Here is a 27672-nt window from a genome sequence, read left to right on the forward strand (position 1 = left end):
GTTTTATTCAATTTCATATCTAATTATTTATCTAATTTATAACTTATTTAAGTGTAACCATAACCAAATACTGTTATTAAGCCTTCTCGATTATAACATATGTGCTAACTAGTTTTGATTCAGTATTAACATAGAAGTGCTACCTATTGCAATACTATATCGTCATACCATAGCAATGCTCTCCCACATATTTTGCTCTTATTTCCATCATTGGTATAAGTTATATAAGGCTCTGATATAGGCAGTTCTGGCTGATTGAGAGCATGAGGAGTGTGAACTTCAGCTCCTCAACAGAAGACTCTTCTCATGCTCCCTCTCCATGGGATTTTCTCTCCCACTTTTTTTTTGCTTCCCCACCTATCTCACTTTCTCCATCTCTCTCTCTCTCTCTCTGAGTGTATTGCTCTTCTTCAGCACAGAGCTGTTCATCCATGCTCCGTGTTAATGAGGGAGGTTGGTGCGAGCTCCCACTGGTTACGAGAATGGACCGCTTTAACCGACCTGTCACTCAGACCTGACACTGCGTGTACGTGCACATGTTCTCCAGCAAAAAAAAAAAAAAGAGAGGCTTGATCCATTTAGGGAAAGAGCCTGCTTGCGCTCGATCAATTCAATTCATCTCTCTCCATAACTCGTTTAAATGCAGCCAGAGGTTTTTGCAGGCAGGGAAACAGATTGTCTCTGCTTATCAGGGCACATCAAGCATCGAGAAAGCCGACTAGACTGACAGCTAACACCAAGCCCACTCATGTTGTGCTGGCCCATCAGACACAAAGAGTGTGTGTGTGTGTGTGTATGTTGCTTCTGATACCATCAAGGCCCGTTTGCTGGGTTATTTTCTGATTGGAGTTGCTGCGATCTATCTGCGCTGTCAACATGGCAGCAGTTTTCTCTCTAGAGGACAGAATTAGCAGGTGTAGTGGGAAGGGAAGTGTGCGTGTGTGGCCATTGCTGTCATGCAGAGGTATTATGATCTCAAGGGAAAAGACAGGGTTTGATTTAGGGTTGATGACTTTGGCAGCCCGCACCACACACTCATTAGCGCAGAGCTGCGTCTCCGCAGAATAATATATGTTGATTTTTCTTTGTACACACTGCAAATATTTTCATACAGAGCTGAGGATATTCCCCATTCTTCCTGTCTTTGAAAGACTTTTTTTAATCAAACAAATCTTGTTTCTTCTCTTGGCGTCCGTCTCAGGGCCGTGGGTGTTGAAGAACAGCAGTATAAACAGCGGGGAGTTGGAGCTGGGTCAGCGTGTCAGTCAGGATGTTCCTCCAGGCGTCTTCTGGAGGTCTCTGCTTCACCTGCGCCAGCCACACTTCCTCAAGTTCAACATCTCCCTGGGCAAGGACGCACTGTTTGGGGTCTACATGCGGAAAGGCCTGCCTCCTTCACATGCTCAGGTGAGCAAATCGCCTCATGTCTTGTTTCTTCTCTTAAAGGAGCCATGTCCACTTATAATTAAAGTTGAGTATCCAGTTGATAAATACTAAAACCACGTTCGGTTCAGTTTTTGTTAAAGGGTTAGTTCACCCAAAAATGAAAATTCTGTCATGATTTACTCACCCTCATGTCTTTCCAAACCCAGACTTTCATTCACCTTCGAAAAACACAAATGAGATGTTTTAATGAAACCTGAGAGATTTATGTATGTTCATTAAAAGCCCATTCCACCAAAATAATTCAAAAATGTAATAAAGACATATAAACATAATCCATATAAATTGGTTCTGTTTACCGTACAGTATTTGATTTGATTATTGTATGTGTGTTGATGTTTATATGTAAATAAAAGCCTAAATTAAATCTGTGCATTATATAAAGCGATCTTATCTCCTCAGAAAATCTAGACTAGACAGCTCAATTCATATAGATTACTTTTACAATGTCTTTATGGACTTTTTGAATCATGAAAGTGTTGGTGAAATGGACTTTCATTTGAGGGACAAAAAACTCTCAGGTTTTATTAACAATCATTTTATTTGTGTTCGAAGATAAACAAAATTTTTAAGGGTTTGGAACGACATGAGGGTGAGTAAATGATGACAGAATTTACATTTTTGGGTGAACTATCCCTTTAACGCTCATAAGCTTTAATTGAATATGTTGAGAGACAAAGACTATGCAGAAAGATAATATAATGAGTACTAAACCGACATTGCGTCTTAACTAGGACAACTGTGTTGCAAATGAATTAATCTTATGAGCCGGTTCTTTTTAATGATATATTATATATGAATTTTAATGACACTGTTATGTTCACACTGCCCCAGCAAACACCATAATCAAGCGTAGCGTCAGCTCTGGCAGGTCACGTTAGTCAAGCACGCATCAGCTGACTCTCAGCTGATACACGTCTACCTATAGGAATACAACGCCTATCACTGTATTCATATATAAGCTCCTTCAGTATTATCAGCAGCTATCGCGTTTCTCAGGAGCCAATTCCCTCCTCCATAACCAGCTCCTCCTCTTGTCAGTCAGAATGACATTCTGATTCCCCCTGAATCAGACTAAAATTCTCTAATTATGTTTTGCATTAAAATTAATTAATGCTATCTGCAATACATTCATGTTGGTCAATCAGTGGTCCTGACAGAAAGGGTTAACATACTGATCCGACAAAACCCAACCATTGAAAACTGGGATTTGTCACCATTTTGTGGGACAGTGTGTGAGGTAACCGTTTTAGAGAAAGGAAATCTGGTTCTCTATAATGTTCCTCCTTAAAAATACAGGTTTTTGTTAATTACCATGAAGAGACCATCTGTGTAGACAGGCTTTTATTATTTATTTATTTATTTTTTGCAACTCTTCATAATGAATTGTATATGATTTCCAAATTATCGCTGCATATTTGTCTGCAGCATTCTTACATGTGTCTTATCACATTTCAGAGTTGTTATCTCCTCTACATTTTGATTTAATTTGACTTTTTTGATTGTAATTACAGTGTTTAGTGAAGATGACGTCCTGTTTTCACCTCTCTCTCTGTGTCTCTTCAGTATGACTTTATGGAAAGGCTGGATGGAAAGGAGAAGTGGAGCGTTATTGAGTCTCCTCGTGAGCGGCGCAGTATTCAGACCGTTGTTCAGAATGAGGCAATCTTTGTTCAGTATCTGGACCCCGGCACCTGGCACTTGGCCTTCTACAATGACGGCAGAGAGAAAGAGCCAGTCTCATTCAGCACTGTGGCTCTAGGTACACACCTCCAGCTTTTATTTACACACCAAGGGTCAACATTTTCAAAAAGATGCTAAAATAAAAATTTGTTTGCTTGGTGACCTGCTGTAGGCCTATAGAGGATGTGTTTCACTCCAAGCAGCTTACACAGTACACATGATCCACCCTTAACCTTATAATATATTTCAGTTTGAATGTGTGCAGTTGAGGGAGAGCTCCTTTTATTGCTTTCACCAGTGTTGGGCAGTAGCGTCGCTAAGTAGTGACACTACTAGTTTATCTACATTTCTCAGTAGCATGGTGATAGCGTCGCTGTTTTCTGAATTAAATTGCTTTTCAGTAGCGAAACTCTTTTTTTGATCAAGTAGTGCGATAAGCGTCCACACAAGCTACATTTTCCCAAGCATTTCTAAATCTCAAATCAGAAATACAACTGCAAAGTATCACTGCTGGATCAGTAAGTGACGGTGACTTCTTCGTATTTCACGGCGGTTGGCAACCAGGGCCATATGATTTCATTCCCGCGATGTGGAAAACTGGGTATCTGGTGGTCAGTATCTGGTGTGACCACCATTTGCCTCATGCAGTGCAACACATCTCCTTCGCATAGACTTGACCAGGTTGTTGATTGTGGCCTGTGGAATGTTGGTCCACTCCTCTTCAATGGCTGTGCGAAGTTGCTGTATATTGGCAGGACCTGGAACACGCTGTCGTATACGCCGATCTAGAGCATCCCAAACATGCTCCATGGGTGACATGTCTGGTGAGTATGCTGGCCATGCAAGAACTGGGATGTTTTCAGCTTCCAGGAATTGTGTACAGATCCTTGCAACATGGGTCCGTGCATTATCATACTGCAACATGAAGTGATGATCGTGGATGAATGGCACAACAATGGGCCTCAGGATCTCATCACGGTATCTCTGTGCATTCAAAATGCCATCAATAAAATGCACCTGTGTTCGTTGTCCATAACATACGCCTGCCCATACCATAACCCCACCGCCACCATGGGCCACTCGATCCACAACGTTGACATCAGCAAACCACTCTCCCACACAACGCCATACACGTCTGCCATATGCCCTGTACAGTGAAAACCGGGATTCATCCTTTCCAAAGAGAACACCTTTCCAAAGTGCCAGACGCCATGAATGTGAGCATTTGCCCACTCAAGTCGGTTACGACGACGAACTGCAGTCAGGTCGAGACCCCGATGAGGATGACGAGCATGCAGATGAGCTTCCCTGAGACAGTTTCTGACAGTTTGTGCAGAAATTCTTTGGTTATGCAAACCGATTGTTGCAGCAGCTGTCCGGGTGGCTGGTCTCAGACGATCTTGGAGGTGAAGATGCTGGATGTGTCCTGGGCTGGTGTGGTTGGCACTTGGTCTGTGGTTGTGAGGCCGGTTGGATGTACTGCCAAATTCTCTGAAATGCCTTTGGAGACAGCTTATGGTAGAAAAATGAACATTCAATTAACGGGCAACAGCTCTGGTGGACATTCCTGCAGTCAGCATGCCAATTGCACTCTTCCTCAAAACTTGCGACACCTGTGGCATTGTGATGTGTGATAAAACTGCTCATATTAGAGTGGCCTTTTATTGTGGCCAGCCTAAGGCACACCTGTGCAATAATCATGCTGTCTAATCAGCGTCTTGATATGCCACACCTGTGAGGTGGATGGATTAATTTGGAAAAGGAGAAGTGCTCACTAACACAGATTTAGACAAATTTGTGAACAATATTTGAGAGAAATAGGCCTTTTATGTACATAGAAAAAGTCTTAGATCTTTGAGTTCAGCTCATGAAAAATGGGGGTGAAAACAAAAGTTTTGCGTAAAAATTTAATTGTAGTGCATTAGACACGGTTTAATACAATTCAAGATCTTACATAGACTTCATCTGTCTAAACGAAAGCTCTCTAGGATGTTCTCTTCTGTGAACCCAATATGCAATAGATGCAGTCAAACATCAGCATCACTAGGACATATGTTTTGGATGTGTCCTAATATTCGTAGTTATTGGATTTCAGTTTTTCAATTACTGTCAAAGGTGTTGGGAAAACCACTAGATCCAGACCCTGTTATGGCTATTTTTGGTGTCAGTAGTGACAATCTGGAGCTGTCTAAAAAACAGTGTATTGTGCTTGGAGTTGTCATACTCTTAGCACGTAGATTGATTTTGCTCGAATGGAAACAAAAAAATCCACCTCACTGCTCTGCCCTGGTTAGAGATGTTATGCACCACCTTCAAATCGAAAAGATTAGATTTTCCTTAAAAAAGAAGACTGATAATTTTGATGTAGTATGGAAACACTTTATTAATTATTTTAATAAGACTTTAATAAGGCAATAATTGAACCTTAACCCCACTACTACTACTACTACTACCTCCCCCCAACCTTTTTTTCTCTTCTTTTTTCTCCCCTATATCATTACCTGTGTTAAAATATAAATTGTTTACATATGTAAGAATATTACTGCACACTGTAAGCGCAAAGTTAATTTTGTTAGAGTTTTTCTTTGTGCCAATGTAGAAAATTTAATACAGAGAATGTTAAAAAATTATAAAATTTTTTTTTAAATAGCTTAGATGTAGTAAACTACTTTTGCCATATTGCTGTAGCTTTGCTCACTACATTTACCAAGTAGCTTGCCCAACACTGGCTTTCATTTACATTTCTTAAGGCCACACAAGGAATCGTTGTATTTGTAAAATAAAAGTAAGCACTGAAAAATGTTTGTCCAGGCAGTTTAGTCAATATCCACTATATCCACAAAGGTTGCCATAGTGATGACTTCGCATAAGCGAAATGCCAACTTCGAGGCTTTGTTCTACAACAGCTGAGAGGAGCTGTCAGTGAAGGATGGAAAAGTGGAAATTTGACCTCCTGTCTGTCAAATGCAGAACTCCTGAAGCGTATAGGAGGCATTGCTATATTTTACATATTCATGTACTGTATATATTGTGTTTAAATATTCATGCATAAACTGCTCACTTGTTCACTCTTTCAAAATTCAGAACATAGCAACTGTTGTATGCTTCAATATATGGACAAAGAATGAGTGAAAATGGATAGGAATTGTGTCCCAAATGATCTAAAAAAAAAAACAACAAAAACATAAAAAATATAAAAACATAAAAAATCGTATTAATCAGATTTACAACCAGATATGAATGTGTTTCAAATTGGTTTGTAAATATATTCTTTATATATTTAATACACTACTGACTAGAGTTTTTATTTATTTTTTAATTTTTTAAAGAAATCAACAGTTTTATTCAGCAAATTGATCAAAAGTAACAGTCAAGACTTTTTCATTGTTACATTGTTTTACATTACAAAAAATTCAATAGAATAGAAATGCTGTTCTTTTGAACTTTCTATTCATTAAACAATCCAAATTTAAGGAGAAAATTTGCTTGCAATATTGATAATAATAAGAAATGTTGGTAACACTTTAGAACAAGTATAGTGTAATAAAGTATTTACAAATAGTTTTCAAATAGTTAATTGATAGATTATAAACTGTAGTTAATACATTAATAGACTATATACAAATAGTGAGTTCTTCATTCATTGTCACTGTAATTAACAAAGTGTTACTGTTTAATTAGCTCATATGTAAAGAGTTAGATAATGCTTTGTTAACAACATATTAACTGTAAATAGTTATCACTTTAGATTAGGTCACGGAAAATGGGAAAAATGACATTAAGTGCTTTAAACCAACCTTTATTAGACAATAATTCCATTATTATTGAGTTCATTCAAATGTTTACAAATAAAATAAGCCTATCTCCAAAGCTAAACATAACCACTTAAAGGGATGGTTCGGAGTAAAATCAACCTAGGGTCCTTTGCACCATGACATCGAGCCAAATACACTTTTTCCCTTGGTTGAACATTTTTAAAGTTAAAGCTTATTTAGAGATATCAGCCGAATGGCTTAGTGCAGGCGCTATTGGCTCTAAATTTGTATCTCATAAATTACTCCACTAATAATGCCCAGAATGGTACCAAACTTCTACAGTAGTACAAGTAGGTTCTGTACTCATAAAACGAGGCATTGGAAAGTTTGTAAGTACATCAGGAGTTTATTTAAATAACACTTGCCTGATGGCTCATGCTACTGCTAACCCAGACACCGACATCACTTCACTGAGTTGAGAAAAGCACATAAAAAAGTCCTGGCAGAAAGCGATGCATAAGGATGTAGTGATAAATAAATAAATGCTGTCAATCTGAATTACGTTGTTAAAATACATAAGTAAGGATTAGGGGTAGGTTTAGGGCAAAATGTATATAGAATATACAGTTTGAACAGTATAAATCTTTGTTTATCAAAAGAATTTTTTTTTTATTTTTTTTTTTATTAAGAATAAGAAATACTAAAAAGTATTTGCACACTTTCTGGTTGTCAAACATTAGAGTAACATGTTAAGAACCACACCTATGCTTACTCTTTTAGGACACCTGGGTGAACTTGAGGAGATCCAATTTCATACATCCACTCAAAATAACCTTGAGATCAGTTGTTTACAAGTCACTGCAAAAAATGATTCTGAAAAGTCAAATTAGTTTGGAGAAAATGATGGACCATGATTTGTTTGCAGATGCCACTTTGATATTTATCTAATAGAATGACATCCATTAATTTTTAAGTGTGGCTCAAGTGTCCAAATATTTTTTTGGGGTCCACTATATTCAAAACAGTATGTATGCTTATCTATTCAGTTTGAGGAGTAACACACACACTCACACACACACACACACACACACACACACACACACACACACACACACACACACACACACACACACACACACAATGTGCTCTTGAGGTCTCTTAGATCTTGAGATCAAAAAATCACATTCTGTATTAATGTGTGTATGTGACATTCGGTTGATGGCTACTGCTGATTTGAAAAGCATAATTTATTTTAGCTTTGCCACAGTCATAGTGTTATATTTCCCATAAGGCTTTGGTGAAATGTGTCACAGTAATTCACACATTGCCACTGAACTGTCAATGACGCTGACTGAAAGTTCACGTTGCACCATGCTGTGTAAAAGATTATCTCACAAAATGCAAGACAGTTCATAGTGTTATGACTCGCTTTCTTCTGTCAGACAACAGGGTTTAAAAGGTTTTCTACATTCCACTGTCCCTCATTAATAACTGAGGGTTGTAAAATGCGTCCGTCTCTTATGTGTCGTCTCAGACTCAGTGGAAGAGTGCCCGCAGAATTGCCATGGCAACGGAGAGTGCATGTCAGGAGCGTGTCATTGCTTCCCAGGGTTCCACGGCACGGACTGCTCCAAAGGTACTGTTTACTGTCACACTGCAGGAGTGTTTACATTAAAAATGGTGTTTCACATTGCAGCATTTGTCAAAATATATTTTTTAGTAGTCTTACAGAAAAGTTGTGTTGTATAAAAACACTTTGTGCAGTAAAAAACACGTCACTTTCACATTTATAAATGCAAATAAATTATATAGTTTATATTTATTATGACAATTAAGATTTTTTCATATTGTGGCATTATTGTCTGCATTTTTTTTATAATGTTCTCTGAGGTCCACTTATAATGTTATCAAGATTATAACATACATTTTTTTTTCAAACACTCCATTTTGATGGGTGTGTAGCATTCAAGACTTAGAAGTAAACGCCCACTGTTATGATTAGGTAACAGTTTGCGTATAAAAATCATTATCAGTGTCCACGCCATTATACATGTGGAATGTGGAACAACTTCTGATGTTGAAAAATATCTTGTTACATAGTTACATAGTTACATAACAAACATCATTTGCTAACTATGTGAAACATTTATGCATACTAAAAATGCTTTATAAGTCTTGGTTGTGTTGAAGTACGAGTTGAAGTAGAGTTAGCACAGTTATAATTGACAAAGGATGACTTACAGTGTTTCGTGTAAACGGAATTATTAATGAATATACCATTGTTCGTCACACTGTCATTCTTATTGTCTGTTCATCCTTTATTATCATTTGCAGTGTTGCGTTTTATTAAAAATGAAACGTGTTGTAATGTCTTACTGATGACCAAACAGAAGATGTCGCTCACTGAAGCTTTTATTCAGGATTTTATACAGTATATGTGATCTTTGCATAAGCTTTTAAAGAGACAGCAGCCTAATAAATATGCTAATGTTAATCAAAGAACAAAAGACAAGTCGAAAATCACTCGCTGCTCTTGACTGAACTTTTGTAACTTTAATTGTGAGCGTTAATATGTATTTATTTTTTACAATGAAAACTATCCAGTGTTATTTTACATTTAATTACTTTCATATCTGTAGTATTTCTGAATCTGAATACTACTGTTTGACCCACCTGTAAAACTTAAAGCCATGTTTATTTAATTTGTCTCTTTATTCTATTGTATTTATTTGTGCTATTTTTTGCAATTTTTTTTATTTTTATTATTTTATTTTTTTTATCTAGTTCAGTGATTCAAATAAAGCATCCCTGTGCAGTGTGTAAGATATTATAACAAAATTACCCAAATTATCATAGATAAAAGATAAAAACTAATTATTTGTATGATGGGATGTATGACAGTTTCCCCTGTGGTATTGAAAATGTCATTGAATATCAATATTTTTCAAGGTATCGTATCGAAATTATAAATTCCAGTATCGTGACAACACTAATATGTAAACTAAGTAATATCAAGCTATATCATTATTGTGTCATTTAAAACGTAGTTGCTATTCAACATTTACTTTTATATTACATTTATTTACCATGACTTAAAAATAACCTTTGTGATCCACTGCATTTATTTTTAAGTGAGTTTTTATGTGCAATTTGCCATAAGTTGCACAAGTCATATATGAATATGACTTGCTACATGTTTGATTCTGAAGCTGTTTTTCCCAGCAGCAGAATTTTCCCTCGAGCTCAAAATGTGTCATGAGATCGTCAGTGTACATAAGCTCTGGACATTTGTCGAAACGGCTCCATGACACTGTCACATCACGCTGAGATCCAGACGGATGAATTACAACATCCCTGATTAATCCCGTCTCATTTATGCCAAAATGTCTAATGGGTTTGTTGGCATTACTGTGCCAGACAAATCTTTTTGAGTGATGAAGTGCTCTCAGTGGAGGCTTCGTAAAGAGAAATATGTGTGAGCTCACCTGAGGCTAGATACGGCTAGTCTATTACTGTCGATGCTGTCTCCTCTTGAGTAGCAGGGAGCACTGTTGATATTGGCTTTGAAGCGCGCTACCTTAATTACACATGGCATAGTCTTTCTTATTACTATATACAGAGAGAGCATGCAGCGTTTATGCCGAATAGCGAACCCTGTGACGGAAAAGAGCGAGGCATGATTCTTTTCTTCTTTTTCTATATTCATTCACAGGCAAGTTTTCATTGTAAACTTTAAGATTTTCTAATACGTTTCTGCTCATCTTGAGTATATGCAGGCTAATGTTGGAGAAACTATCAAAGAAAGTGTACCTCGTTAAGTTACAAGCTATTTTATTTAGTTTTTTTTTTTTTGCGAAAAAGTAAAATTATCTTAACTACATTGTAACTTTTTAGTTGGAAATACATGGTATGTTTCAGATTATATAATTTGATAATATCAGATTGTAAAATTTCAAATTTAATCTCAGCAGTATATTCTGGCACAAAAGCAAAGTTTTTTTTTTATTCATTTTTTATCTTGATTAGGGTGACATTAAACTTACTTTTATATTCCAATATAAAATATATACAAAATTCCAGGAAATGTATTATTCTTTAATCTGGTTCATCTGAACAATTTACTTTTTTTGATTTACTTTTTTTTTTTTTAAGAAATTGATTAATTAAAAAATCTACAAAGGCTTCATTAAATTGATCACAAAAAGTTACAAAAGATTTCTATTTTAAATATATGCTGTCCTAAAAAACTGCGTCATGGTGTTCACACAATAAAATTAAGCAGTACAACTCTTTTCAACATTGATAATAATAAGAAATGTTTCTTGAGCACCAAATGAATATTTTTTTTAATAAGTATCCATCAAACGAATAAATTACATTTTTAAAATATATTAAAATAGAAAACAAGTTATTTTACAACAATTTTAAAAACAATTATTTTAAATTGTAGTAATATTTCAGATTATAGTATAATTTAATCTCAGCAGTAAAAACAATGAGTGTTTTTAATGAATGACTTTTGATTGGGGTGACATTAAACTTAAGAGATCAATTTCTGTATTTCAATATAAAAGATGGAACATTCTGCCATGGAGTTGATTCTACATAGAGACTGGAATTGATGAATCATTTCTTTTCTTTTCAATCTTGTTCATCTGAACAAGCCAGTTCACATATATGTCAGGACAGTTCAGGAGGCTGCATTTGATTATTGCCAGAAAACAATCACATTAATTTATTTATTTATTCTGATTTGGGGATTCACAGCCCTTGACGCACATGCAGTTTGAGGTGTTTTCAAACAGTTCAGTGGATTCGTTTGAATTAACTCTATGCTTCATTTTTCTCTTATCTTATCTTACATTTCATACCTGAACTTCTCTTAATGAAGCTGGTTTTCACTAATTCCTCTCAAACATCCTCGTCTTCTGTCCTTCCCTCACTCCCTCATTTGTTTTCCCTCCTGCATCCTTTGGTTCTGTCTCCATTGCAGTGGCTTGTCCCGTGCTGTGCAGTGGGAACGGGCAGTACAGCAAGGGTGTGTGCATGTGCTACAGCGGCTGGAAGGGGCTGGAGTGTGACGTGCCCCAGAGCCAGTGCGTCGACCCCAGCTGTGGCGGTCACGGGACCTGCGCCCAGGGCAGCTGCACCTGTGAAGCGGGTTACCGTGGCGAGTCCTGCGAGGAAGGTAATGAGCATGTCGACAGCTTCTCATTTTCAAAACTTGTTTCAGCACTCACGGAAAAAAAACCTCTTCCTCTGAGAATCTCAGATTTCAAATGTCTGCTATAAAAGCGTGCTGATACAAGCATAGTAAACTTTATTAAAGTGATGAAATCCATTCTATTGATCTGGCTTTTAAGAAATTGGGCAGAAACGGAGTCTCTGAGTGCATGTTCATATGAGCAGCTAGTTTCTGAAAGTGTTGAGATCCCAGAGGTGAGTTTAGGAAGGAGAAGTGAAAGATGAGGAGGAAAGCGAAAAGAAAAAAAGAGAATGAGAGAAAAAAAGCTTTTTCCAACGCTCTGTTTCTTTCTCTGCAGTGGATTGTCTTGACCCCACGTGTTCTGGACATGGCAGCTGCGTGTCCGGTCAGTGCCACTGTAAACCGGGTTGGTCTGGGCCTCTATGTGATGTGTCCAGAGCCCAGTGCCCGGATCAGTGCAACGGCCACGGAGTCTACAGCCCCGACACGGGCCTCTGCAGCTGTGACCCCAACTGGATGGGTCCTGACTGCTCCACGGGTGCGTTCCCATCAGCCAATTCCACCTCCTCACTTGCTCTCTTCTCAAGCTGTGCTGCGATGTATTCCAATCTTTCATTTTCATCATCTGCACTCTCAGGGCGGGGGTTCACTAAGCATGAATTGCGCTCGCTGATAGTGTTGTTTATTTGCACTTGCTGCGTGTGCTGTTTTAGCACCAGATTCATATGTAAATAAGACACACCTCAAAACATTTGTGGACGCAATTCAAACTTGTGTGGATGAGGTGCAATCCAAAATAAGCTTCATAAATAAAATATAATAATAATAAAAAATGTTTTTAAATATTCGGTATTCGGTAAAAGCCTTTAACTATAATGCATTATAAAGGTATTCATTATGTACATCATAATGCACTATATATATTTTTTTTTATAAAAAAAAAATCTTATCGCGTTAAAATGCATTATACATTTATGCATTAATGCATTATACTTTCTAAAGGTGTATTATAATATATTATAACTTTGGTTGAAATTATTGATGAGACCATACAATGCATTATAACATGCATTACAAGGCATAATTAATGCATTAAAATACTGGCTTTTAAATACTTTTATAATGCATTATACATAAAGGCTTTAAGTAAAGTGTTACCAATCATTCTAATTCTAATTTACATGAAGGAGATTCATTTAATAATGTTATTGTTAAGGGTTAACAGTTTAGGACCCAAGGACCAGATGTTTGAAAGAAGACCCGGAGTCAGAATTATAAAAAATTGAAGAAAAGTTTTACTGAAGATAGTTTGCAGTTTCATCAGCAGAAGTCAGCTTCAAGACTCACACAGGAGTTCGTAGGCCGCCCCGCTTACAGTTACAAAGATCACAGCAGTTATACCATTTCCAAGGTCTAAGCTACGGCATTGCTTACAGGTTGAATGATTCTCATTGGCTAAGAAACAGATAAACATAGTGATTCCTTAACCTTGTAAGCAAGAAGACTAACACACACACCGATACACAGCTTTTCCAAGGTTGGATTTGGCCTGGCTCTAACTATAAACAGGAGTCTCGTCTCAAAACATTAAGATAATGCGTTCTTTCTCAAGGAGAGCTACATTTCAGTCTAAGTAAGGCTTTAACAAAGAAATGGTCCCTTAAATTATTGGCTTCAATGACCCCTATGTGTTTTAACATGTTGAAGACCTTTCTCAAACACAAAACATTTTCCTATTTAATTTCTTGAAGCCGGGTTAAATGAGCAAGCACTGTTACTGCATTCAGATATCAAATACAGACATTAAAGAAAACATGAAAAGAACATTTCAGTAATAACACTGGTAACTTCTTTAACAAAGTAAAATCTCCAAAGAAGTCATTCAACTCATTTGATATTTAGAAGGAAAAATATTGATTAATACCTTGATTATAATCACTCATTACATATACATTGAAGCAGCAGTGGATTCCAATCCACCCCCTTCAATATTAACTTGGTTAAAATATGCATGCCGCAACCAGCACAGAAAGTTCTCTAGATAGGAAACTATCTGTTGAACTAAATTGTGGGTGATTAGTGAATAAAATATTTATTTATAAATAAATAAATGAAATATTTAAAAAAAAAAAATTTTTGTGCTCAAACATGCATATTTACAAATATTTTGTGGATAAAAATGTAATGTAAAAGTTTGCGGTCGGTACAATTTTTCAAATGTTTATTATTAATTTTCAATTTTGATTTAAATTTTTATAAAGTCTTTTATGGTGACCAAGGATTTTTCAGGATTTTTTGATGAATAGGTTCAAACAGCATTTATTTGAAATAAATGTAGCATTATACTATCTAACATAATAATTATAACATAATAATTATCTTTAATGTCACTTTTGGTCAATTTAATGCATCCTTGCTGAATAAAAGTCATAATTTATTTTAAGAAATCTTACTGACTCCAAACTTTTGTCAATAATACAGCTATTTTAGTGTGATATTGACATAAATGGCATTCAGTACAAAAATTTGTGTTATTTTTTGGCAATGTAATTATTTACGTCGCCAAAGCATTTGCAGCTTTGCTGCAGATCATTAAAACAGTGCAAAGCCAAATAGCAATTAATTAAAATAACAGAATAAAACTGCAAATTGCTTACATTTGAAAGAAACAATAATAATTAAATTAATTAAGAAGGAATAAAATAAAGATAAATATACGAGATGAAAAACAAATGTGAAAACAACTCTCTCTTCCTCTCTCTCTCTCTCTCTCTCTCTCTCTCTCTCTCTCTCTCTCTGTCTCCAGAGGTGTGTTCAGCAGATTGTGGGAGTCATGGTGTGTGTGTCGGGGGCGTTTGCCACTGCGAGGAGGGCTGGACAGGCACAAGCTGTGACCAGAGACTGTGTAACCCACAGTGTGTGAAACATGGGACCTGCAGGGATGGCAAGTGCCAGTGTGAACAGGGATGGAATGGAGAACACTGCACCATCGGTAAACACACACACACGCACACAAATGCTCTTATTCTGCTTTGAAGCTTTGAGCTAGTCAAAGGCATTTCCCTCGGTTCTGTGACTTCTTTTTCAAAGACTTTTCAGCCGCTGTTTTGTTGTTTGGTCTTGATTAATTTGCTCATGTTTGCATCAGCGCATGATACATATTTGTGTGTGTTGCCATTGTTTTATAATCACATTCCGAGCAAAGGACAAAGTTTTCACTGTGTGATCCGCATCTATAAGAATATTAAATGACTTGTTGAACTGTGGAGTCCAGCTAGAAAAAGAATACTAACAGATGCCACTTTGTTTGCATGTATTAGTATGCTTGTTTTCATGCTAATGAGGACAGTTCTCCCTCTCTGCCACCGTTTTCAAATCATTGTTTTCAGACAATTATAGCTGATGGATTCTGAGCACACAACACATCTTGACGCTGAATTCACCATCCAAAATGCAGCAGTCAAACCAAAGTCATTCATAATGGTTTCGCTTGCGTTCATTGATAATAGATGTCCATCAGGAGTTTGTCCGACAGTTTGCATGCCGTCAGTATGGTAGTGAGTTTTAAGTGGCGAGTAACATTTCTCCTTGTGTTTCTAATGGGCATCAAACTAAATCATCTCAAATCCAATATATTCACACAATTGATCAATATCTCTCTCCTCTTTCAGATGGTTGTCCAGGGCTGTGCAATGGGAATGGGCAATGCATCATGGGTCAGAACAGCTGGCACTGTGAGTGTCACACTGGCTGGAGAGGGCCAGGCTGCAGTGTTGCCATGGAGACCTCCTGCAATGACAATAAGGACAATGAAGGAGGTAAGAAATGCATGATGAATGCAGAAATTGTTTCTTTCCCATTTGGCCTCATTTGCATCATATCTGTCAAGACTTGATGGGGAAAATGCTAAACTGATAAGATAGGACAGTTATTATCTCACTACTGCAAAGGCCTTGTTCACACAACGATAAATATCGGTGCGATAAACATTTTAATTTGAATGAACGGTTGTAAATGTGTCTCTTTAGACCAACACTAACTTTCATATGCCATCAATGCGACAGAATGTTTTTGTTCGGAGAGGTGTTGTAATTTTTATTTCTTCTCACTGTGAATAAAACTGGCCAAACAATAAGATTTGCTCTTTTTCTCATGTGCCCATTTTTTTTACTTTAAGCAAATAACCATTCGCATGCTGAGGACGTTTGCATTGTAAGAATGTACAGGGAGACTTCGGATATAAAAATGGTATCTTGTTAGGCAATGTTTTCTGATTAAAATCATATAATTTCCTATTAATTCAATACAATGTGTGAGCTTACTAGGGAATACCAATATGGCGGCGCGATGGCTTCACTTTTATGACGTCATGAGCAATCCAGTTCTCTATATAGATCAGTGGTTTGAACAGACAAAGTGTATCGAACATCGAACAGTTCCTTTATTTATTTACATAAACTGGAAGTATTGATATATCAAATTACAATAACAAAAAAACACAATTCATTTTGTAATTCTGGAAGCTTCTAGAATTGTATGTTCTTCAATAAAAGCTCAAATGTTTTTTTGTTTTTTTTTTAGAATTTGAATTTTGATTAGAGTTAGATTCTTTTTTACATACGAATAATAATTAATTTATTTAAATACTTTTAAGTCATCCTGCAGCCCGAATTCCCAACCCTTTTTCCATTTTTTTTTTTTTAGGTTAGATAGTTTTTTAGATAGTTTAGGTTAAAATTACAACTCAACTTAACAATACATTCGCATGTTCATGGTTCTCTGATTTAATGGTCAGCAGGAACTATTTAAAAAAAATATATATATATATATATATATATATATATATATATATATACAGTGCTATGCATAAGTGAATACACCCATGCTAAAGTTGACTAAAAAGAGGAATAAAAAATCATATTTTGGAAATTGAACTTAATGCCTTAATTTAAAAAATTAGGAAAAATCCAACCTTTAAGGACACCAATTTTCTTTGTGAATGAATAATGTATCGTAAATAAATAAATGTTCTTCCTTAAAATACATGGTGCATAAGTGAGTACACCCTTATGTTAAATTCCCATAGAGGCAGGCAGATTTTTATTTTTAAGTTTTTTTTTTTTTTTTTTTTTTTTAGGATACTATGCATCCTGATAAACTTCCCTTGGCCTTTGGAATTAAAATAGCCCCACATCATCACATAGAGATTGGCATGGTTTTATTTCAGTTAGCCTAAAAGCTAGTTTGATTTGCATTGAGAGATGATCTTATGGAAAGTACCCCATGCCAATCTCTAGGTATGGTGAAGGCTATGTGATGATGTGGGGCTATTTTAATTCCAAAGGCCAAGGGAACTTTATCAGGATGCATAGTATCCTAAAATTTTTTTTTTTTAAATACTTAAAAATAAAAATCTGCCTGCCTCTATGGGAATTTAACATAGGGGTGTACTCACTTATGCACCATGTATTTTAAGGAAGAACATTTATTTATTTACGATACATTATTCATTCACAAAGAAAATTGGTGTCCTTAAAGGTTGGATTTTTCCTAATTTTTTTAATTAAGGCATTACGTTCAATTTCCAAAATATGATTTTTTATTCCTCTTTTTAGTCAACTTTAGCATGGGTGTATTCACTTATGCATTGCACTGTATATATATATATATATATATATATATAATTTTTTTATTTTTTTATTTTTTTTATTCATTATTATCTTTTCATAAACTCCCAGCTCCCTCACAAATCCCAGTTTTTGAAACCCTGCTCTAAAAGAATTGATGCCTTGCCATCCACTCCCCACTCATAAAGAATGGATTTTACTCTGAGATTTGTCCAAAAAAAAAAAAGATAGAGCAGCTCCAGTCAACCGTATGAAAAGGTGATGCGTCTGTTGGCTGGCAGAGTGAGGGATTTGAAACTACCGCAAGGCAGAATGATTATATAACGGGTGGATGTTCAGAGTCAGCCCTAAGCACTGAGTGTCTCCCCTAGACCAATAAACAGCACAGAGGGGCTTTTAGATGGAGCTCTTTGTTGTGTCTTGTTTTAAAATGTTTTTGTTTTCTCTGCGTTGTCTTCTCTTTATCGTTCTCTCACTCTCTTACTTACATGGTCCGGCAAACATGCGGGTGTTTGAACAAACCCCTAACCATTGGTATCACATTGTTGTCACATTAGTCTTAGAGCATGTGAAAATACTTTAGGCCCTTTAATCTAAATATTCCTTCATATTAGAATAGGGAGAGAAAATGATATATAGAAGGGGGAAGGGGATTAGGAATCTCAATCTCTGCTAGACCATCAAACGTGTGATTTAATTTAATTGAATTGGCTGTAATGCAATTTATTTAATCTTAATTGTACTTCTTGTGGATTCAATTTTAAAGATGATCACAAAATACTTCTTAAAGCAGACATTTGAAGGCAATGTTCAGTCTATCCCAGACTCAAACAGCACAAAGAAAAGCGTCTTTTTCTTCTCTCTCTCTTGTTTGCCCTTCGTTTGGGGGTTACTTCATTGTGGTTTCAAAGATCAGAGAGCACCAGGCAAAACAACATGGAGCAAACGTCTCTGGCAACAGGCGCTTGCTGCGAGTTTGTTCCGGATCAAGAAAGACCCATTTAAGGAGAAGGGTTGAAAGGGTGTGCATGTACCTGTACAGTGCACTGCGATATGCAGCCAGTAAGAGATGGGAAGAGACAGAGAGAAAGATGAAACGAGAAGGGAAGCTCTCAGGGGTGTGAGCGATGCCCTCTGTGACTTTGATGCAAGTTCTCTAAAAGTGAAACTGAGGGGTAGAGAGAGCGGAACTAGCATCATTCGATTCAGTGATCATTTCAATCAGCTGGGCTCATTACCACAATAGGGAAAAATAAATATATTTGTTCAATTTAATTTCCATAATGATAAGAAATTCTGCATTTGAGCTCATTATGGTTTTTTTTTTTTAAATCACATTATTAGTCTCCCTCTCTTGACTTCAAAGAAGTGCTGGGTTTTGAACTGAGAAGGGTTCATCAAAAGTACACACTCTGAGAATAAGATGGCAGCCGAACAGAGAGACTTCAGAAGTCGCTTTAAACCATCTGCCACTCTGAAATCATGAAACTTTGTGTGCTTGGGATGTCAAATGTGCTGGTACTTCTGGAACCAAGTCAATACTAGATTTTTGTATTGAAAATATTAAGTACAAACTAAATTCAGTACTTTGGCAAAATGCAGCTGCACACTTTCAATTAAACAATTATTATCATTAGGAAATATTAATGTAAATTCAGAAGGTTATTTTAATGCAAACAGGTGAGACGAAAAAATCATATGTCAAAATATAGTATCTGTACATTAGACATTGACTATGGTTTGGTGTCAGTACAATTTTTTTTAATGTTAATGAAAGATGGGTTTTTTTATGCTCACCAAGGCTGCATATATCAAAAACAATAAGGTTGTGAACAATTTAAAATAACTATTTTCTATTTTATTATATTTTAAAATGTAGTTTATTTCTGTGATGGTGAAGCTGAGTTTTCAGCATCATTACTCCAGGCTTCAGTGTCACATGATCCTTCAGAAATCATTCTAATATGCTGATTTGCTGCTCAAGAAACATTTCTTATTATTATCAATGTTGAAAACTGTTGTGCTGCTTAATATTTTTTAGGATTCTTTGATTAATAGAAAGTTTAAAAGAACAGAACTGAATTGGAATAGACATTATAAATGCATTTACTGTAACTAATCAATTGAATGTATCTTTGCTGAATAAAATAATTGCTTTCAAAAAAATCTTACTGAGCACACAACTTTTGAATGGTAATGTACATTAGAACATTTTCTGCAAAAATGCAAAAAATTCAGCTAAAATATATACAAAAATATATTTAGTAGATATTGAGATATTGACACTGGCATTTCTATCAAGAAATGAATTTTTGGTATCGTGACAACTCTAGTGTGGGTTTATTTTCATACAAAATTAATGTCTCACTGCTAATGCATGCTACAGATCTGAAGTTTTTATGACATGTGGTGACATCTTTTCCACTCAGATGGTCTTGTTGACTGCATGGATCCGGACTGCTGCACGCAGAGCTCTTGTGTGACCAATCCTCTGTGCCGTGGATCACGTGACCCGCTCCAGGTCATTCAGCAGAGCCAATCAGAGGTCCAGAAAGTCCCTTCCTTTTATGACAGAATCAAGATGCTTGTGGGTAAAGACAGCACTCACATCATCCCAGGAATCAACCCCTTCAATGCCAGGTACCTCATCTGCCCTGTCCTTTGATGGACTAAAGACATGGTTTATCATGCTCTAATATTACTTTTTGTATTTGTGTGCGTGATTGCAGCCTGGCATCTCTAATTCGAGGTCAGGTTTTGACCTCTGATGGCACTCCTTTGGTGGGCGTCAACGTGACCTTTGTGAAGTACCCTTACTATGGTCACACCATGACCCGCCAGGATGGCACGTGAGTGACTTCAATTTATTTGAACCCCTTTTGCTATTGAATATGTGCTGAAGTATGTTTCCTGTGCCGGTTCTCCCTAGTTTTGATCTGGTGGCCAACGGCGGAGGCTCTCTTACTTTACGTTTCGAGCGGGCTCCGTTTCTGAGTCAGGAGCGGACGGTGTGGCTGCCCTGGAATCGCTTCTACGCAATGGACACTCTGGTGCTACAAACAGAAGAGAAAACCACAGCCAGATGTGACCTGAGTGGTTTTGTCAGGCCCGATCCTGTGGTGCTTCCCTCCCCACTGTCCTCCTTCTTCAGCTCCAACCCTTCAGAGAGACACATCCTCCCTGAGAGCCAGGTGCCACATTCAACACCGATCTAATAACATCTAATTTCTGTCATGTTCGTGTAGGTCATTACACTCTTCTGTTGGCTTTTTATTTGCATTTTATATTCTCTATCACTCTTCCTCTTCACTCACTCTCCGTTTTCACTCCCTTTGACCCATTTACTTTCTCATACCTTCTCGCAATTACAGTTTCTCTCAGCTGCTCACTTTCCATCTCTTTTATCTCCTTTCTTAGGCCGTTTTTCAAGACTGACGGCAGCTGCAAGAATTTTTGATTCTTGGCATTACTTTTTCCTTTCTCTCTCTGTCTAGGTCCTACACGAGCAGGTGGAAATTCCCGGCACTAGCCTTAAACTTTGCTATCTGAGCTCCAGGACCTCAGGCTACCTCTCACTGCTTAAGGTGATAATGACTCCAGCTCTAGTGCCTCTCAGTCTGGCCAAAGTGCACCTGATGGTGTCCGTGGAGGGCCATCTCCTCCAGAAATGGTTCCATGCCTCTCCTAACCTGGCATACACTTATATCTGGGACAAGACTGATGCCTACAGGCAGAGGGTGCACGGCCTGACCGAGGCTTTGGGTAAGTGATATATGGAGTCATGGAAACAGGTGTATTTCAGCTGTTATCTTGTTTCTTGTCTACGCCTTTGTCTGTTCCCCAGTGTCTTCTCTTAATTTGAGCTCCAAACCACAGATAGTTTCAGTTTAATGAGACTGTCTGTCTCTCATCCATTATTGTGTATGCCAGCGGCAAGTTCCTCATGTGAGCTAATGAATTGTTATGTCCCCGCTCAGTGATGGAGTGTTTAATTAAGATAGTACAGCTTTGCTCTTCCTCTAAGTGTCTTCCCTATCTGTCATTTTCTCCTTCATTCTTCACATTTCTTCACCTATCCCTCTTTCAATCTGTCAATCTTTCTCTTTAGTGTCTGTGGGGTACGAGTATGAGACATGTCCCAGTCAGATCCTGTGGGAGAAGAGGACAGCTGTGCTGCAGGGATATGAGCTCAACCCCTCGAACTTGGGCGGCTGGTCTTTTGACAAACACCACATGCTGAACGTCCGCAGTGGTACGATACTGAAACACCCATTCAAACAAAAGTTAATCTGCTCGATAGGAAAAGGCATGAGAACTCACAAATGACATCAATGATCAGCCATGGAAATACATTAATTGTGGGACTTGTTATTGGACTGTTACTGGACGTTATGAAATCAGCTATACACAACAGGGTTACTGTGGCATTTTGGGTGGTACATTGGGGTTCAGTTGGTTGCTGGGAGCTCCAAGAGAGTCTGCAGAAGAATTTAAAATAAAATAATATAAAAATACAATTTATTTATTTCTCAAATTGTACATTAATACTGTTTCGTTTTGTATTTTGAAGACCGATCAGAAATCATGAGAACTGACAACCATAGTTTTTTTTAGGTTTACACATTTAATATGTAATGGTAGGTGGACAAAACATACAGTGTCAGCTTAACAAAAAATATTTTATACATATTTATGAAAAAAGAAACACAATAAAAAAGTATTTTACAGACATATGTGTGCATAAATCTCCTCGCCAAGTACCCAAGTTCAAAATAGGCATCCCGAACACAGCAACGATATTTCTTTGTGAATTGGCCGTCTCACACATACACCCATAATGCATGTGAATAAAATAAATCAAAATCTTGCATATTATGTTGCAGTTTAACAAAAATACACATTGATAAGTGTCAGGAGAACCCTATGGCGTTCTAATGACTGATATGTTTACAGGTTAAGAGGGCCCATGATATGAGAGTAATTAGAACATGGATGGTTCCTTGAAGGCCCCTGTACTGCAAAGTTTAGCTCCATCCCTACTCAAACTGTTGTCTGTCGTTTTCATGTAATCCTGAACGACCTGAAGACTTAAGCACTTATTTTTGTGAAATACATTTGACAATGAAGAATAGACAGGTCGTCCCTGCAGCTCAAGGCCTAATAAGCTTCTCCAAGAAAAAAAACTGTTTATTTTCTCAAACTGTGTAAAAAGTGTTGGTATTAAGCACTATTATAGAAAAGAAGTTATGCATACTGTTTCACACCTGTGTATCTTCAGGATTTTGTGATTGGAGCTTGGCTAGTGGGAAGTCAAATAAGGACACAGGGATGGAGGGCATGCCAGTGGACTATAAAATAACATGAACACGCTGCCTAATGTTGCTCTTTTTCTGCACATTTGTCACTGCTCATAATTTCATCACTGTATTAGGGTGAAATTCTGTGTTTAAGGGCCCAGCAAGTTTTTTTTTTTTTTTGTCATTATTGATGATTATGAGGTCTTTAATGACTGCTGGTTTCACGCTATTGATCAAGAAATGCAATAAATATGTCACAGTGTAGAAATTGATGCTTTCATTTAAGCATCACATTTGTGCGTGTAAAGACCATTAAGAAATATGTCATGTTTGAAATCTCACTCAATTGCATTTAGTGACAGTGTTTGATTTATTTCACACAGCAATTCTTCATAAGGGCAGCGGCGAGAACATCTTCCTCTCCCAGCAGCAGCCGCCCATCATAAACAGCATTATGGGTAACGGCCGAAGACGCAGCATCTCTTGCCCAAGCTGCAGTGGAATGGCAGAGGGCAACAAGCTGCTGGCGCCGGTGGCCGTAGCCTGTGATGGAGAGGGCAACCTGTACGTGGGTGACCTTAACTTTGTGCGGAGGGTCTATCCTTCCCTCAATACCACAGCTGTACTGGAGCTCAGGTAAAGCTGATAGGATGCACACTTAAAGACAACATGATACAGCATTTTTAATGCATTTCACCTCTATAATGTAACGCATTACTGAGCACAACTCGATATTCAGCTGAAATAAGTGTCTGGAGTTAAAAAATTAAATAGAATCAGATCAAAAATGCATGATCCACTGACAGAAAAAGCTTTACTGAAGAATAAAAATAATCATTCACACTTTTCTTCAAGCTTCATGCTTTTTTGAATTTAGTTTGGAATTACACAGTATATTATAGTATGTTGTGAAATATTATTATATACAATTTAAAATAACTGTTTTAATATGTTGGCCTGAAACTTTTGTTACTTTTTGAAGTTGATTTTATCCATCAGAATTGAATTGAACCATGAAAAGTGGGCTGTTATTATTGGTCATTTCAGGGGTGTGGAGACATTTTATTGGTAGACACAGAAGTAGAGGGAGACAGGAAATTAAGGGAGAGAGAGAAATCCGGGTCTGTCATGAGCACCATAGCTGACCACAAAGCCAATAGTTATTGCAGTTTGATGAACATGCCTTGATGAATCATGCACTACTATACCAAGGACATTTATTAAATAAAGAGGTTTTTAACTACTAGAATAACTTTTACAATAATATATTTTAATGATTTTTTTAATTGATGCATACTTTTTTGTCTCTTCTCTTTCACTGCTCCATGAAGAAATAAAGATTTGAGACACAGGTAATTAAAATAAATGCTTAATGTAAAAATATTCATCATTTGTCTAAATAGCATGCTAATTTAAAAAATAAAACGTATTGTGCAGATTTCTATGCTTGTGCCCTATTCTGTAGCTGTTTTCTAGTTCATTCTATGTAGCAGAATTTCACTCTTTTTTTCTTTTTTTATCAAAGTGGTTTCTTTTTTGAGCTCCAATTACTTTACCTGCAATGAACTATTCACATTTCATCATGTTCACCAAGGTAACCATGCTGTTCGTCAGAGGTTTTTATTAAGAGACATTCTCCCAATTTGCCCTATTTCCATAGCAACAGTCCAAGTCATAAGTACTACTTGGCAGTGGATCCTGTGTCGGGTTCTTTGTTCCTGTCAGACACCAACTCCCGGCAGATCTACCGCATACGCTCTCTGAATGGTGCGCGGCCACTGCTGGAGAACGCTCAGGTGGTGGCGGGAACGGGAGAGCAGTGTGTCCCATTCGATGAGGCTCGCTGTGGCGACGGAGGCAAGGCAGTGGAGGCAACCCTAATGAGCCCGAGAGGTGATGGTTTTTAAGAAATATACCCGTTTTCTTTTCATTCTGTGAGTTGAGTGAGACATAAATGCCTGAACTTCTTCAGAATCAGCTTTTGAGACAGCATTTCTACGCTGTCTGAGACACATTTTTATTTTCCATGAACCTATAAACCTTTACCATTTAATTCCTTAGACAGTTACCAGATGCTGTCATTTTCTACGATATCACAAACCTCAGTAACCTGTAATTCTCTAGACTCCAGACATCATTCTTTAAGCCCAGCATGGCCCACTGATGTGAGGAAAAATAAATGACACAGAAGGTAAAGAGAGATCGTAAGGTTAGCCGACTGCACTCAGAGACCAACTCTGCCTTCTTATCTCAGAATAAAACGCATTCTAGACATGATCACCATGACAGCGTGAATCAAACTGTAGCAGTCTGACTCTTTTCCAGGTCATTGCTCCTACACACATAGACTACTAATTATTTTGCCTTTAAAAACACCTTTCCTCCAGGGATTATCAGAATAGGAGGGAAATAATCAGAGACTTAGGGCGCATTGATATTCTTGAGAAGAGTCAGGAGTGATTTCTGTGACACTGACGAGAAGTTTAAGAAGAAAATTATCATAATTATTAGGTAATTATTATAAAAGATAATTATTCTGTCTGAACCTCCCTTTTAATACCTGGTGAATGTGTCCTACTTTGTTGTAGTCATACATGTCTCATGCAATTTGTAGCATGTCTTAATGAGTTTTATGCACAAGTTTTGAGTTCTTTACTTTCATGCAGGTGTTGCACTGGATAAGAATGGCCTGATGTACTTTGTGGATGCAACAATGATACGAAAAGTGGATCAGAATGGCATTATCTCCACTCTGATAAAGACCAATGACCTGACTGCAGTCAGGCCCCTCAGCTGTGACTCCAGCATGGACGTCAGCCAGGTTGTAATGACTTTCCTCAACTATCTTGCACTTGCACATCAAGCAAGATTCAGCTTCCTGAAATCTCTCAATCTATTAAAACTAACATTGTTAGTTATCATTTTATGCTATCAAAGAGAAATCATTTTTGTACGAGAGCATATTCTAAATTCGAAATTTTTGAGCTAGTTTGATCATTATTAATTTACACAGTGTGTGATTTGTTAAAAAAGCATTTTAATGATAATGTCTTTATTGAAGTATTAATGGAAAGTGTAATTAATACAAAATGAAAAGTAAAAATACAGAAAATGATCGTTTAACCAACATATTTTTAATAATTAACTTGTTTACTATAAATTTAATGAAACAATTGACAGGCCCCATGAAGCAATTAGATAAGCTTTCAAACACAGTTGTGTGAACACATTTCAGCCTGTTCATTTCATTCTGCACTGCGAAATGCGTTTTCTTTACATTTCATCCTTGCGTGTTTGAGCTGGCACTAGCCAATATTTGCTTGTCAGAGTCTCTCTTTGGGTATTAACGTTTGACAATGACAGTGACAAACAATGGAACTGGATTATCAATCAAGCCGCTGTCATCATTTGTCATCATTGTAATAAATTCATAGGCCCGCTGATTCGTTCCACTCAGAAGAATCTGTAACACAATTTTTTTTAAATGCCAGTAGGAAATCTACTGCCAGAAATGGAAAATGCATCCCATCTGACCAGACACAGGGATAAAATGAACAGAGCGATATCAAAAGCAGAGGCTGAAAAATACCCCTCGTCAAAGCTGAATTTACACTCACGTACCACAACTGCTCGACATCCCCAATTATAGTACTTTTTTGTGTTCATGTACTTTTTCCTCTAATGTTTATCTAACATTTGATGTTTCAGGTACGTCTGGAGTGGCCTACAGACCTGGCCATCAACCCTATGGACAACTCTCTGTACGTGCTGGAGAACAACATCATCCTGCGTATCTCTGAGAACCACCAGGTCAGCATTATTGCAGGGCGGCCCATGCACTGCCAGGTCCCTGGCATTGATTACTCGCTCAGCAAACTAGCCATCCATTCTGCCTTGGAGAGCGCCACAGCCATCGCCATCTCCCACACAGGTGTGCTCTACATTGCCGAAACCGACGAGAAGCGTATCAACCGCATCCGGCAGGTTAGCACCAGCGGCGAGATCTCCCTGCTAGCCGGCGCCGCCTCCGAATGCGACTGCAAGAATGACGTCAACTGCAACTGTTTCTCAGGAGATGAGGGCTACGCTGCAGACGCCGGCCTCAATTGTCCCGCTTCGCTGGCGGTGTCACCGGATGGTACCCTGTACATAGCTGACCTGAACAACATCCGTGTGCGTTCGGTCCGCAGTAACCGGCCCAACGCCACAGCAAGTGGACAATATGAAGTGGGTTCATCTCTAGAACAGGAGCTTTATGTGTTTGGCTCCGACGGTCTTCATAAGCAAACGGTTAGCCTCATTACCGGCTTGGCCCTGTATAACTTCACCTACGGACTGGACGGTGAGTTAGCGGCAGTTACCGATGCCTCTAACAATACACTTCGGGTGAGGAGGGAGGCGTCTGGCTCCATCAGGCTTGTGCTGTTGCCAGAGAACCAGGTGGTAACACTGGGAATGGACCCAGCCGGCAGCCTACGTTCATTGTCCGCCCTCAGCCAGGAGGTGGCACAGCTCAGTTATGATGCTAACACTGAACTTTTAGCCTCCAAGTCGGATGAGACCGGATGGACCAACTTTTACGAGTGAGTATGAAATGTGGGATATGACAACAGAACTTTTTAAAATGCAGAAAAATCTTTTGATAAATTACTGATGCAATG

General features: G+C 37.6%; 1 protein-coding gene across 6 annotated transcripts in view; it reads left to right on the forward strand.

The window, feature by feature from the left end:
* Window positions 1-27672, forward strand: part of tenm2b (teneurin transmembrane protein 2b) — a 253318-nt gene that overhangs the window by 215848 nt on the left and 9798 nt on the right. For all 6 annotated transcript variants that reach the window (XM_079898743.1, XM_079898744.1, XM_079898745.1 and 3 more), the window contains 17 exons: window positions 1202-1407; window positions 3010-3205; window positions 8416-8517; window positions 11875-12069; window positions 12425-12625; window positions 14894-15079; window positions 15759-15905; window positions 20144-20354; window positions 20444-20563; window positions 20644-20905; window positions 21209-21476; window positions 21823-21966; window positions 23395-23647; window positions 24343-24363; window positions 24672-24904; window positions 25678-25832; window positions 26720-27594. In XM_079898743.1, the coding sequence (XP_079754869.1) occupies window positions 1202-1407; window positions 3010-3205; window positions 8416-8517; window positions 11875-12069; window positions 12425-12625; window positions 14894-15079; window positions 15759-15905; window positions 20144-20354; window positions 20444-20563; window positions 20644-20905; window positions 21209-21476; window positions 21823-21966; window positions 23395-23647; window positions 24343-24363; window positions 24672-24904; window positions 25678-25832; window positions 26720-27594 (3775 nt within the window). The remainder of the gene's footprint in view (window positions 1-1201; window positions 1408-3009; window positions 3206-8415; window positions 8518-11874; window positions 12070-12424; window positions 12626-14893; window positions 15080-15758; window positions 15906-20143; window positions 20355-20443; window positions 20564-20643; window positions 20906-21208; window positions 21477-21822; window positions 21967-23394; window positions 23648-24342; window positions 24364-24671; window positions 24905-25677; window positions 25833-26719; window positions 27595-27672) is intronic.

This window comes from Squalius cephalus, assembly GCF_949319135.1.
Source record: "Squalius cephalus genome assembly, chromosome: 17".
Classification (NCBI taxonomy): Eukaryota; Metazoa; Chordata; class Actinopteri; order Cypriniformes; family Leuciscidae; genus Squalius; species Squalius cephalus.